The 13,065-nt window shown below is 55.5% G+C and overlaps 1 protein-coding gene across 1 annotated transcript; it reads right to left on the bottom strand.

Moving 5' to 3' along the window:
* Positions 1 to 588: 588 nt before the first annotated feature.
* SCN1B (sodium voltage-gated channel beta subunit 1) lies at positions 589 to 10,814 on the bottom strand. Its single transcript, XM_082606908.1, has 6 exons — positions 10,411 to 10,814; positions 8,577 to 8,743; positions 7,674 to 7,914; positions 1,923 to 2,064; positions 1,273 to 1,344; positions 589 to 1,185 (listed from the first exon to the last, which is right to left on the bottom strand). The coding sequence occupies exons 1-5, from the start codon at positions 10,448 to 10,450 to the stop codon at positions 1,278 to 1,280; spliced, it is 657 nt and encodes a 218-aa protein (XP_082463034.1). The 5' UTR covers positions 10,451 to 10,814; the 3' UTR covers positions 589 to 1,185; positions 1,273 to 1,277.
* Positions 10,815 to 13,065: the final 2,251 nt, after the last annotated feature.

The following is a 13,065-nucleotide window of genomic DNA, read 5'->3' as shown; positions in this document are numbered from 1 at the left end:
ACCCAGACACACAAGGATCACCAGCAGACACCTGCCTGTGGACAGCCATGCCCTCAAACACAGTCAGGCCACAGCTGCTCACCCCAGATGGGCCGTCCCTGTACAATCGGACCCACCCGCTCGCCCCTCGCACCCCCTGCACTCAGAGCTTCCCACAGGGGGTCACACTGGTGCAGCCTTGGCACTGCCCAGCCCCTAGCCTCTCCTCGTCTCTCTCCATCCATGGCCCTCTCTCTCCTTCCCTCATCACCCACCCCCGACACCGGCTACCAGTCTGCTTCCTTGGCTCCTGCTGGCTCCCTCGAAACTCCTGGTCCCCGCTGAGCTAATGACTCCCCAGACCCCAACACATTAATCAAGTGTCAAGTGGCTGCACCCACTGAGCCTTCAGGCAGGCACTGAGCCTGAGACACTGCCACCATCCTATCCCCGAATGTGTGCGGAGAGGCCCTGCTGCCTGCCCTGGAGGGCGGGTCCCCAGAAAAATTGAGGCTCCTGGATCTGGAGCGGGTATAGAAGGTGACTGGGCTCACGAGAGAGACTATGAAGCAAGTCCAAGAATCTTTATTTCATGAACAAAACTACTTGTGTAAAGAGAGTCGAGGCTGAATGGGCCCCTTTCGAAGTGGCCACAATCCAAGGCTGGTGAGAGACGGCGGGTTGTGCTGGGGCGAGAGTGCATCACAGGGAGAGGAGACCCCAGGTCCAGCCAGAGGAAGCAGGAGAGGAAGTGTCGCTGGGGGTCGGAGTGGGTCCCAGAACCCCCTGTCCCAAGCTGTTCCAGCCCATCATAACCCTCACCGGGCGGGGAGGGGGCAGGGAGGGGCTGGGCCCCAGTAGTGCGTGTCCAAAGCGGCCAATGTGTGCAAATCAGCAAGAAAGAGGGGTGCGGAGCCGCTGCCCCCACCTCACCGCCCCCTCCCAAACAGGCAGCAGAAGCAGGCATGGGGGCAGCGGCAGTATTGCTTTACCCATCATGCACGGCGCGGGCGGGTGATGGGGCAGGAGGAAGAAGGCTGGATTAGGGGTGTGAGCCAAGCCCCCTGCCCCCTCCCACCCTGGAGGCTCCGTTGGCAGGACTTTGAGGCTTGTGGAGGCCCAGGAATGGCCAACCCCCACTGGGGGCAGGCTGTACCCGGATGTTCCCCGTTAGGGCTGGCTCTTCCTTGAGGCGGAGCCCAGGGCCTGAAGGTGAGGGAGAGACAGGGCATCAGGCACCTAATGGCTGACACCTCCCAGGCCCTCCAGCCCCTGCCTGCCCAGCCACCTTACCAGGGCTATTCGGCCACCTGGACACCCGTACAGTTCTCTTTGCTTTCTGAGGTGATGGCCAGGTATTCCGAGCTGTGGGGGCAAAGGTGAGGGGTACAGCAACCCCACCGTCGGTCTGGCCCACCCCCCAGAGGCCAAGGAGGGTTGAGGTCTCTGTCCCAGGTGCACAGGGCTCCAGTCAGAGAGAAGAGGGGGCTGGCTGGCTGGATCCCAGGGATCCAAAAGAGGCCCAGGCTGCAGCTTGGAGTCCTGAATGTGAGGGAGGAGGTACCTGGGGGGTTAGACTCCTGGGTTCTAGCGGGGAAAGGGGTTGAGGGCCTGGAGTCTGAGTCTGAGGGAGCAGGGACTGGGGGGTTCAGATTCCTGGGTCCTGGTGGGGAAAAGGGCTAGGGCCTGGAGTCCTGTATCTTTGGGGCAGAGGATGCTGGGCCCAAACCCTGGGTCCTAACAGAAGTGGGGGCTGAGAGTCTGAGGGGGGAGGGGCTGGGACCTCATCCCATCTCTGACACCAAATGGTCCCCTCTGGGGAGGACTGGCAGATGGCATCCTGGGCTGCTCCCCTGCCCACCTCCCCACTCAGCTCACGCTCCCCTCTGGGAAGCACTGGCTGTCCTGGGCTGCCTCTCCCCCTCCTCAGTGACCCCACTCACGCGTTCTCTTGTGCAGCAGCCTCCGTGGCAGCGGCGATCTTCTTGTAGCAGTAAACCATCTCTGCCACGAACCATATGGTCAACACCACGATGAGCAAGTACATCATGATCTCAGACACGATGGACGCCATGTCTCTGTTGGCTGCAGGGGCCAGGCAGGGTCAGGTGGCAGCCTGAGTGTGCCTTGAGCTTGCAAGCTTGGGCAAGTGGCTTGACCTCCCTGGTCCTGGTCTGCAAATAAGGCCAGGCTGCTTCCCTAGAGTCATCGTTGTTACTGTGATTCTCAATAACCAGCCTTGGACGGGCTTCGGGATCACCCTCAACCTGCCTCCCTGTGTGACTCGAGAGTCCTCTGTGTCATTCAGGTGGTTGTAGGTGCCCAAGAGCTGTAGCTCTACAAGGAGAAGACTCAGGTTCAAATCCTGGCTCTACCACTTGCCAGCTGTGTGACCTTGGGCAAGTGACTCAACCTCTCTGGGTCTCAGTTTCCCCATCTATAAAAAGTGGAGGGCTTCCCTGGTGGTGCAGTCGTTAAGAATCCACCTGCCAATACAGGGGACACGGGTTCGATCCCTGGTGCAGGAAGATCCCACATGACGTGGAGCAACTAAGCCCACGTGCCACAACTACTGAGTCTGCAATCTAGAGCCCACGAGCTACAACTACTGAAGCCCACGCACCTAGAGCCTGTGCTCCACAATGTGAGAAGCCACTGCAATGAGAAGCCCACGTACCGCAATGAAGAGTAGCCCCCACTCGCTGCAACTAGAGAAAGCCTGAGCGCAGCAACGAAGACCCCACGCAGCCAAAAATAAATAAATAAAATAAAATCCCCAAATAAAAATAACAACAACAAAAAATGATTTTAAAAAGTTGATAATCACATATCTCTTTCATGGGAGTGTTGTGAGAATTAAGCTCTAAAAATCCTTAGAATAGTACTTGACATATACATAGCATTTGATACATGTTTACTATTATTAATATTATTACTGTTATTATTGGGGCAGTACAGCACAGTAGTTAAGAGCAGGGGCTCTGAGACCAGACTGTCAGGGTTCAAATCTTATCTCTGCCTCTTACTAGCTGTGTGACCTCAGGCAAATGACTACACCTCTCTGGGCCTCTATTCTCCTTCTGTAAAATAAGGATGATAATACTCATGCCTTCTCACAGGGTTGCTGGGAAGAGAAAATGAGTTAACATCTGTAACATGCGTGGACGTGCCCACGGTCAGCACCGCGTAAGTGTTGGCTATTCGCTGACGTTTTCTGGAAACGCTCTATCCTTTCCGCAGCCCTGGCTCTTGCCAACACCAGCTTCCTTTCGTTGAGCCTAAATTTAAACTGTAAAGGGAGCACGTTCAGCCAGGGGACCAGAGCGGAAGGCCACTGTGGCGTCCTCGGCCGGATTTCGCAAGTGTCCACCCCTCATCCCTGGCCCCCTCCTTCTGGATGGTCAGGATCTCATTTTCCCCGCTGTTCCCATGTAGTCTTCCTCCCCTGGGAGCGGGCACTTTCTGCTGCTACACCCGGTGCAGATGGCACCAATGTTTTCTGGACTACAGGGAAGGGGGGTGCAGGGCTGGATGCTTCTCCCCTGCTTCCCTGCAGGAGGAGCTGGGGACAGGGTTCCACACCTCAACTGTTCGTCGTTCTTTCACTCCAAAGATACCATGAATGTGTCCCATGCAGTGAATGCATGCTCTCAGCCAGGCTCTGTGCTAAATTCTTTATCTGAGCATCTCTCTGACTCTTTGAAACAACCCCAAGGATACAGACAGTCCAGCCTTCCCACGTCAGCTGACCTCCGGAAGCACACTGAGTTGAATATATGTTGGATAAAGCTCAATCATCGGAATTCTCACCCCTGCTCCTGGAACTCAATGACCAAACGGATTTAGGTAATCTGGTATCTCCTCCTCTCCCAATCAGATTTGGACAGTGACAGGTATGGCTCTGTAGCCCATTTGCAGGACAAGGTCACTGAGGCCCAGAGAGGGCAAAGTGCTGGGCAAGGATGCACAGCCAGGACTGCAGTCAGAGCCAGGATTCAACCCTAAGTGTAACCGACTGTAGGATCCGAGCTCTTATCTGCTCTGGAAAGCTTCCCCAGCCAAAGAGAAACTGGGAAATGGCTGGGATATGTCCAGTGCAGTCTTCATGGACCCACACAGACATCTCAGGAGGTGGGACTCCTCCACTTTACAGATGAGGAACTGAGGCGGAGGGGTCACACTGAGGGGCAGAGGCACCTTCTCTAGGGAGACCTCTGATTTCTTCAAAAACCCCAAATCTTCTGAGAGCTTCACCTGCCTGCCCACACAGGCAGCCCCCAGATCTGAAGCCCAGCCTGCACCTTTGCAGGCCAGATGTCTCGCCAGCCTCAGTGACTGCTTCACCTCAACACCTGCTCCCGTCATACCGGGTGTGTCCAAATAGAATTAGCCAGCTTGTCCCCAGCTGCCAGCCCCATCCCTGGTGGGGGACCCCCAGGTGCTTCCTACCATCTTCTGCACCCCTGCCAGGTCAGTGAAGGTCTCACCACCAGCGCCCACTGCCCCTCATTTGGAAATGACTCAGTTCATTGCTGAGGGATCATTACCAGGAGGCAATACAGAATGATGGGCAATGTTGAAACTGCAGTAAGACAGTGGATTACAATAAAAAAGAATACAGCACGGCCAGTGATGCTAACAATACAATAATATCACAGGGAATGAAAAAACACTGTAGAGTGATATGTAATGTTAAAAATAGCAATGCTGGGACTTTCCTGGTGGCGCAGTAGTTAAGAATCCGCCTGCCAATGCAGGGGACACGGGTTCGAGCCCTGGCCCAAGAAGATCCCGCGTGCTGCGGAGCAGCTAAGCCCATGCGCCACAACTACTGAGCCTGCGCTCTAGAGTCTGCGAGCCACAACTACTGAGCCCACGTGCCACAACTACTGAAACCTGCGCACCTAGAGCCCCTGCTCTGCAGCAAGAGAAGCCACCGCAATGAGAAGCCCATGCACCACAACAAAGAGTAGCCCCTGCCCGCCACAACTAGAGGAAGCCCATGCACAGCACTGAAGACCCAACGCAGCCAAAAATAAATAAATAAATATATATATATATATATATATATAAAATAAAATAAACTTAAAAAAATATATCCATGCTACAGTATGTTGTCACTTTGGCAGCACATGTACTAAAACTGGAATGACACAGAGAAGATTAGCATGGCCCCTGTGCAAGGATGACATGCAAATTCATGAAGTGTTCCATATTTTTTGGCGGCCGTAATAACTAATGACAAATTCATGGCTAGTGATATATAAAATAAAATTTTCTTTAAAAAAAATACTACAGTATGATTGGTGATGATGAATATATACCAAGTAAAAATTTTAAATACTACAGTATGATTGATAATATTTTAGAATACTATAGCATGGTGGCTAATGATAAAAATGTGATAATATGGTTGATAACATTAAAAATACTCTGGTATGATAGATTATGATAAAAAGTTATACGTTTGGTATTGTGAAACAGTATAGCATAGAGTATAATATAAAATACTACACTACAGTGAGTAATGTTAAAAAAGCAGTACCATAATGTGGTGGATAAAAAATACTGGGATATGGTGGAGGATGCAGAAAATACAGGCTCTGGGAAGATAACAGAAAGAGTTCTACATTACGTAAATATAAGAACACAGGCTCTGGGGGGCTTCCCTGGTGGTCCAGTGGTTAGGACTCTGTGCGCCCAATGCAGGGGGCCCGGGTTCCATCCCTGGTCAGGGAACTAGATCCCTCATGCCACAACTAAGAGCCCACATGCTGCAACTAAAAAAAAAGAACCCACATGCCGCAACGAAGATCCTGCATGCAGCAACAAAGATCCCACGTGCCACAACTAAGACTCAGCGCAGCCAAATAAATAAATAAATATTAAAAAAAAAAAAAGAACACAGGCTCTGGGAGGCAGTATAATGTGGTAGATAATGTTAAAAAACAGAGACTCTACTAGGTCACGGGTGTGCGTGAGTCCAGCCTCCACCATGCAGGTGAGGACGGCATTGTGAGCAAGGGCTGAGCCAAAAGGTGGAAAGAACTTGGGTGCCTGACGGGCATCGTGGAGCCTTCCCACCACCTGACCCTTCACCTCAACACAGATTTGAGAGACAGGACTGACAGAGATTTTGTTAAGCCACAGTATTTGGGGTGTCTTTGTTACAGCTGTCCCCCCAACTCACACGGGCAGGGCTCCATCATCTACATCCATGGGCGACTGCCCACTCAGCATAGTGACCTATGCCAAAGAGTCACTCAGACTTGTCTCCTGAATTGAATTCTGCTGGATCACTTTGATAATACACTTAAAAATGCTAATTATCAAAAGAAACCCACAGGCTCTGGCTGACAGAGTATAGTGAATCATGCCAAGAACAGAAACAACAGTCACACGGGCTTGGCTGGGTTCAAATCCAGGTCCCAGCTCTGCGACCTTGGCTATGTAATCTTACCTCCCTGAGCCTCGATTTCCCCATCTGTAAAATGGGGATAGGAAGAGCCTCTACCCCACAGTGTGGGTGGGAGGATTCAATGATGGACTCCATGTAAGGCGCTAAAGCCAGCACCCCTCTCAGGGAAGGGTGGGCCAATGCACATTGCCCGTGATGATGTGTGTGCACTGCAGGCCCCTCGGGACTCACTTGCCCTGCTTTTTGGTGGCCCAAGTTCTGGGATACCTCCCTGACTCTCTAAGCCAATGGGCCATAGGGCCCTGGAAAATTCCAATTTACACCCAATCAGAAGATAGTTCAGGAAAAGGGTTCAAGGCAGCTGAAGCCAAAATGATGAAATGGTTCAACAACACCTTAGATCTTTGCTGCTCAGTGTGGGCCCAGACCTGCAGCCTTGGCCTCGCCTGAGAGCTTATTGGAGATGAAATCCTGGGCCCAACCCAGATCTGCTAAGTCAGGATTGACACATCAGCAAGACTGCCAAGTGGTTCGTGCACACAGTAAAATACGAGGAGCACTGCTCTAGGAGACACTCTCCTATCTCCTGCCCCACGTGACAGAGGGAGGCAGGGCTGAGGCCACTTGACAATCAGACGCACCATCACCATTGCCCCCGTGTGCTGAGGCCCTGCTGTGACAGACACACCAGCAACTGACACCCAGCATCTCGCTCAATCCTCACCACCTCCCTGTGACATAAGAATGGTTCCGGGCTTCCCTGGTGGCGCAGTGGTTGAGAGTCCGCCTGCCAATGCCGGGGACGTGGGTTCGTGCCCCGGTCCGGGAAGATCCCACATGCCACGGAGCGTCTGGGCCCGTGAGCCATGGCCGCTGAGCCTGCACGTCCGGAGCCTGTGCTCCGCAACGGGAGAGGCCACAACAGTGAGAGGCCCGCGTACCGCAAAAAAAAAAAAAAAAAAAGAATGGTTCCAACAACACCAGGAGAGGCAGATACTATTATCATCCTGTTTGCTACAGGACGATCCTTCGGCTCAGAGACAGGGAGGCACCCGCCTGGAGGTCACACAGCGCAGGTGGGAGAGCTGAGTTATGCACCCAGCACTTCCACGGGACAGGCCCGCTGTGACCTCCCCGTGGCTGAAGGGAAATGGAGGCCAGAGCTGGACTCCAGGAAGGAGGTGCTGCTCCCCGCCCCCGCTGCCCAGGCGCGGAGCCAACCCGTCCCCTACTCGCCATCTGTCCCTCCATCTGGCTGCCCATGGGCCCCACTCACCTTTGTTCACCACCTCAAGGTGGATCTTTTTGACGACGCTGGTGTTGTGCTCGTAGTTGTCGAAGAAGAGCAGGCGATACACGTGGCACTCGTAGTCGCCCGAGTGGTTGTAGGTGACGTTGGTGATGAAGATGGACAGGTCCTGCAGGTCCTTGGTGCCCCGGCTGCCATTCCACACCACACGGCCCTCAAAGCGCTCATCCTCCTCCAGCTGCAGCACCTCGTTCTCATAGCGCAGGATCTGGGGGCAGTGGGGGCGGGGTCACCGCTGGGCCAAGTCCCCCACCAAGACCTCTATTCTGTCCCGAGCCCTGACACACACACATGCTGACCCATGCGTTCCTCAGTTATCCTCCCAAGCCCCCACGTGGCATTCCTGGCCTTCATTCTCTACCATTCTTCTCCGGCCCCCAGATATGCTCCCCAGGCGGGGAGAGAGGCAGCCTGATGCTGGCTGCTGTAGACCCTAATTCTCCAGCAGGTCCTCAAAGTTTATGGCGCCCCCTCATATGTAATTCAAAATACACATAGCAAAAAGGAGGTCAAAAAAGTTCAGTTTCCTTCTATAATGACCATCTGAGACATTTTTGCTCGTACTAAATAATGGCAATGACATTGATTTTGTGCCATGTGCCAGGTGCAGGAACTCAATCAATCCTCATGCAAACCTCAGAGCTAGAGACCACCTGCCCCCCATCTTTACGGAGGCAGAAACGGAAGTTCAGAGAGGCTCAATGACTTGCCCAAGGTCACCAGTCGGTCATGGTGGAGCTGGAATTTGGATCCAGGTCATCAGTAATAGCACATTGTTGCAAACAACCAACCAACCCCTACCGGAACCCTGCCCCCACCAACTCCCACACAGACGCCCACCCTCCACAACCCTGCCAGGCTCCCACACACCTTGACAAACTCCTCTGTGCCCTTCTGGCGGAAGGTCCACTCCGTGAAGGTCTCAGCAGTGGTCTCGCTGCGGCGCTTGCAGGAGATGCACAGAATTTTGAAGGTCATCCCATACACTGCCTCGGTCTCTGAGTCCACCTCCACACAGCCTCCCCAAGCTGAGGACACTGCGGGGACAGCAGGCTCAGGTTGAGCCGGGGCACCCATCACCCTTGGCAACGCCAGGCTCGCTGGCTGTTAGTTCTCGGGCCCCTCGGAAACCATCTGTTTCCCCTCAATAATGATCAGGAATGGCCAGAACCAGATGCTGAACCTGGCCCTGCCGCCTGCTACGTGCCCTTGGCAAGTCCCTCATCCTCTCTGATCTTCAGTTTCCGTTTGTGAATGGTGAGGGAATCGATCGTCTTTGCTTCTGGAGGTTGCTGGGCAGGTTCTTTAGGGTAGGTAAGGTCGCAAGGGGTCTGGCACACAGGACACCGCCAATCAACAGGGCTGTTACTGTGGCCAGTAGTAGCTCAGAGTCTTTGCTACCCAAGTACCCCTTCTTCAGAAGGCCACTTGCCCAAAATACTGCAGCGTGTAGGTGGTGGGACCAGATTTCCAGCTGTGTTAGAAGTTCAAGGTGGCAGTGTCAGTTCTACCATTATTGCTCTGTAAGACCAGCCAGCCCCAGAGAAATGGGTTGGGAGAAGGCAAGGCCTGAGAAGGAGGTGGGCACGGGAACCAAGGCAAACCCACACTCCAGCCCCGCTCCCCAGTCCCATAAATTCCTGTCGTCCACCGCCCCCCCCAACTTCTGCCTCAGCCCCCTCTGCTCTCAGGCTCCTCACTTCCTGAAGCCAATCCCACCTCCTATTAGCTTCTCAAAACCCTCAGAGCGCTTTCCTGCCCCAGGGCCTTTGCACCCTCACCGGATTCCAGTCCGTTTGAGTCCCTCCTCCACATTCTTACCTGCCACCTCCTTCCTGCTCACTAGCTAATGCTATGTCTCTCCAGCTCCGGGGCTTTTCCTTTGTCCCTGATTCTTTCCGCTGTTAATCTTGGGGTTTCCTGCCCTCCTCCTCTGCTGTCTCTTTCCATCTCCCTGAACGCCTCTGTCTTTGTCTCCCCCTCTTTCTCTCTCTTAGGGGTCTCTCTAAAGGTCCCACCACTTTGTGTCCTTTTCCCAGGCTCAGACACGCTCTCCCGGCCTCTCGCTCTCTCACTCCACCTCTCCCTGTCCTTTTTAAACTCCATCTCTTCCTGTGTCTACCTGTGTCTCCATCTCTTTCTGCCTCGCTCAAGTTTTTCCTCGCTCCACCTCTCAGATTCTTAACTCTCTCTCCTCAATCTCTCTCAGGCGCACTCTGCATCCCTCTCTCTTGGCTCCCCCCTTACTTCCATCTCTCCAGTCTCCCAGCGGAGCGCTCAGGAGTTCTTCTGTGTCTCTCGCCCCTTCCTTCCGTCTCCATCTCTCCCAGTCTCTCCTCTCCGTCCCAATCTCCGGGCGCCGCCTCCACCCCCGCCCCAACCCCCACCTCCCGCGGCTGTGGGTGTCACATTGCAGCCTGCGGGGCTCCGGGAGCAGCTGACTCCGCGTTTCCTCGCCCCCGGCTGGGCGCCCGCAGCCACCAACCTGTGCCAGCCCGGCCCCCGCCCGCTCGCGCCCACCCGCACCTCCGCGCCCTCCGGAACCCCGCTGCCCGCGCGCACAACTTCTGAAGAGGACTTAGCCGGGCCGGGGGATGGGGTGAGGGCGGCCCCCGCCCGCGACCGGGAGTCCAGCGCGCGAATCCCGCCGCCCGGCCAGTGCTCCAGCTGTGCCCCCCGCCGCGCGCGCCCCCAGCGCACTCACCCAGTGCCGCGCCGACCACGAAGGCCAGCAGCGTCCCCATGGCTGCGCTGCGCACGCTGCGCCCCCCTCCCGGGCCGCCGGTATTAACAGCGGGGCGAGAGGCGGCGGGACCCGGCGGCGGTCAGAATGTCCCCGGGAGCGCGCGGGCGCAGCAGCTGCGGCTCTGGGACCGGCGAGGGGGGGAGGAGGGGGGGCTCGGCCCCCCCGCTCCGGTTACCGCCGGGGGCCCAGCCCCGGAGCCCGGTGTCCGGGCATCCCCGCCGCCGCGCGGGCGGCGGCCGCTGCTCGGGCTGTTGCGCTGGCGCGCGCAGCCGAACACATTCGCCAGGTGCGCGGACCCCGGCCCCGCTCCAGCTCCGGCGCGCCTGGGCGCGGGCCGCGGTCTCCTGCGCACTGCAGCGGCGGCGGCGGTGGCCCCGGGAGGGAGGAGGGAGAGAGAGAGGGAGGAGGGAAAGGGAGGAGGGAGGGGGCGGGATGAATCACCGCGGGGGGAGGGCGCGGCTGCCCAGCCTTTGCCGCAGCGGCCCGGGAGTCGCCCGCTGCACCGGCCTCTCCCGGTGGCGCAGGGACCGCGGCTTCGGGCGTGGGGCGCGTGGTCTGGTTGTCCGACCCCTCCAGACTCCGGGGAGCCCCAGTGCTGGAGTCTGGGAGAGGTCACCCTCAGAGTTACAAGAGGGTTTGGAGATCGGTTGAGGGCAGAGCTTCGGACTTCAAATTATGGAGGTCATCTCCATGGGATCTCGAGGGGAACTTGGCTGGGACCTCCAAGTGACCTCCCCCTCAGACCCCTGGCACTCCGGCCTGGAGGTCACTGTGTGGGAACCCAAGTGGGCATGGGGGGGTGTCAGACTAGGGCTACCCATAATACTCCAGACCCCTCTCAAGCAGGATGGGCACCCTGGATCCAAACCAGAAAGTCGGCTCTGGGGATTTAAGGTGCCATGTTTCAAGAGGAAGGCCCTTCAAGACCCCGCTACCCTCTTTCTCTCTGACGTCATCTTCTACTCCCCTCTCCCAGCCACTCCCCGCTGCTGTCCAGGCCCCTGCTGTTCCCAATACACCAAGCTCATTCCCACCTCAGAGCCTTCACCCTTGCTCACCTCTGCTTGGGCCACTCTTCCCTTAGGTGACCAAGGGGCTCACTTCCTCTCCTCCGGCAGCTCTCGGCTCTAATGTCACCTTCATCAGGTCCTCTGTCCACTCAGGACAAAATGCCTCCGCAGTCCCTTACTTGACCTCCTTTACTAGTTTTTTTTTTTTTTTTCCTACAGCAGTTGTCACTACCTGACATTATACTCTTCTTTATATAGTTTTTCTCCATTCATTGCTTGTCCCTCCAACCCTGGAAAACAAGCTCCCCCAGGGTGAGGACACTGTCCTGTGCACCACTGTGTCTCCAGCACCTTCCACTGTGCCTGTCACATTGTAAGTGCTCAATAAATATTCATCAAATGAATAAATAACCGCCAAGCACAGAGCCCTTCTGGTATGCTGGATTCACTTCTACCTCCCCAAACATTTATTGCACTTCTATTATTAATCCGCATTTTACAGACAGGGAAACTGAGGCTGAGAGAGAGCCACTCCCTTGCCTAGGGTCATGCAGCTGGTTTCAGGTGGATCTGGAATCCTGCCAGGCAATGGCAGGGGGCTTGTCTGCTAAATGGAGAGGATGAGGGGGGAGGCTCCATCAAGACCAGGGTGGGAGACTTTTGGCTGAGGGTTGCTCCTCAGGTCCTAACCTCCAGTTCTGGGTGGGGTGAAGTTCCAGAATCTCCCCACTGCAGCCTTGCCAGGCGAGAGGAACCAAGGGTGGGGCTGGCCCAGGGCAGAGGGAGAGGAAGCCAGGGACACCAAGCCAGGGACACCAGATACCTTTGTGATCTGGGCCTTTGTGCCAGCACCTCCTAGGCTGTGAAATTCCCCTGCAAAAAATAACTCTCTTGCTCTTCTGATCCCTCCCCTCTGATCGGGGGTGGCAGGCAGAAGCACAGTGAGGACAGGTCGTAGGCACCAGGCAGGGGCACCTAGTGACAGCCCTACAAACTGACGTTGGCTGAGCACCTACTATGCGCTTGGTGCTGTTCTAAGCACTTTACTAATATTAACTCATTTAATTCTTCCTACAAGATGGGTGTTACCATTATGCCCATTTTACAGGTGTGGGAAACTGAGGCTCAGGATGGGTAACTTGCCATGATCACATAGCTAGAGGTTAGAGGAGGCTGGCTCTGCCCTTTGTCACCTGTGGTCCATCCTGCCCAATCCAGCCCCTCCTCCAGTCCTCTGCCCCAAGCCATCAATTAAGATTCTTACAGCCTGTGACTTGTCAAAGGTCTCTCTTTACCCCTCCTCACTCACTCTGGAACCAGAACAGGGTTTGAGTGAGACAAACCTAGGTTCTACCTGGACCGAGACCTTGCCTCTAGGCCCATTTCCACAACGGTAAGATGGGGTCCAGAGGGCGACAACCTGGACGGGCTGGTGTGGGGTCCTGAAGGGGGCCCCTGTATCTAAATGTGGAGACACCAGGGGCTAGGCCTTGCCTCCCTGCTGAGTGGCGCCAGGCATGTAACCGTTTGTTTGTCTCCATCTCATGGAGTAACTGAGAATTAAATGAACATCAGACCATGGCACAGAGCCTGGTACATACTT

This window comes from Mesoplodon mirus (assembly GCF_964341445.2).
Source record: "Mesoplodon mirus genome assembly, chromosome: 19".
In the NCBI taxonomy this organism is placed as follows: domain Eukaryota; kingdom Metazoa; phylum Chordata; class Mammalia; order Artiodactyla; family Ziphiidae; genus Mesoplodon; species Mesoplodon mirus.
This window is presented reverse-complemented; position numbering and strand designations above follow the sequence as displayed.

Excerpts from the sequence above, each read along its gene's own strand:
- SCN1B (XM_082606908.1), bottom strand. The coding sequence starts at position 10,450 with ATGGGGACGCTGCTGGCCTTCGTGGTCGGCGCGGCACTGG. Across the intron at positions 2,065-7,673 it reads CCTTGAGGTGGTGAACAAAG|CCAACAGAGACATGGCGTCC; the intron begins GTGAGTGGGGCC and ends TGGCCCCTGCAG. Across the intron at positions 1,345-1,922 it reads GCTGCTGCACAAGAGAACGC|CTCGGAATACCTGGCCATCA; the intron begins GTGAGTGGGGTC and ends TTGCCCCCACAG.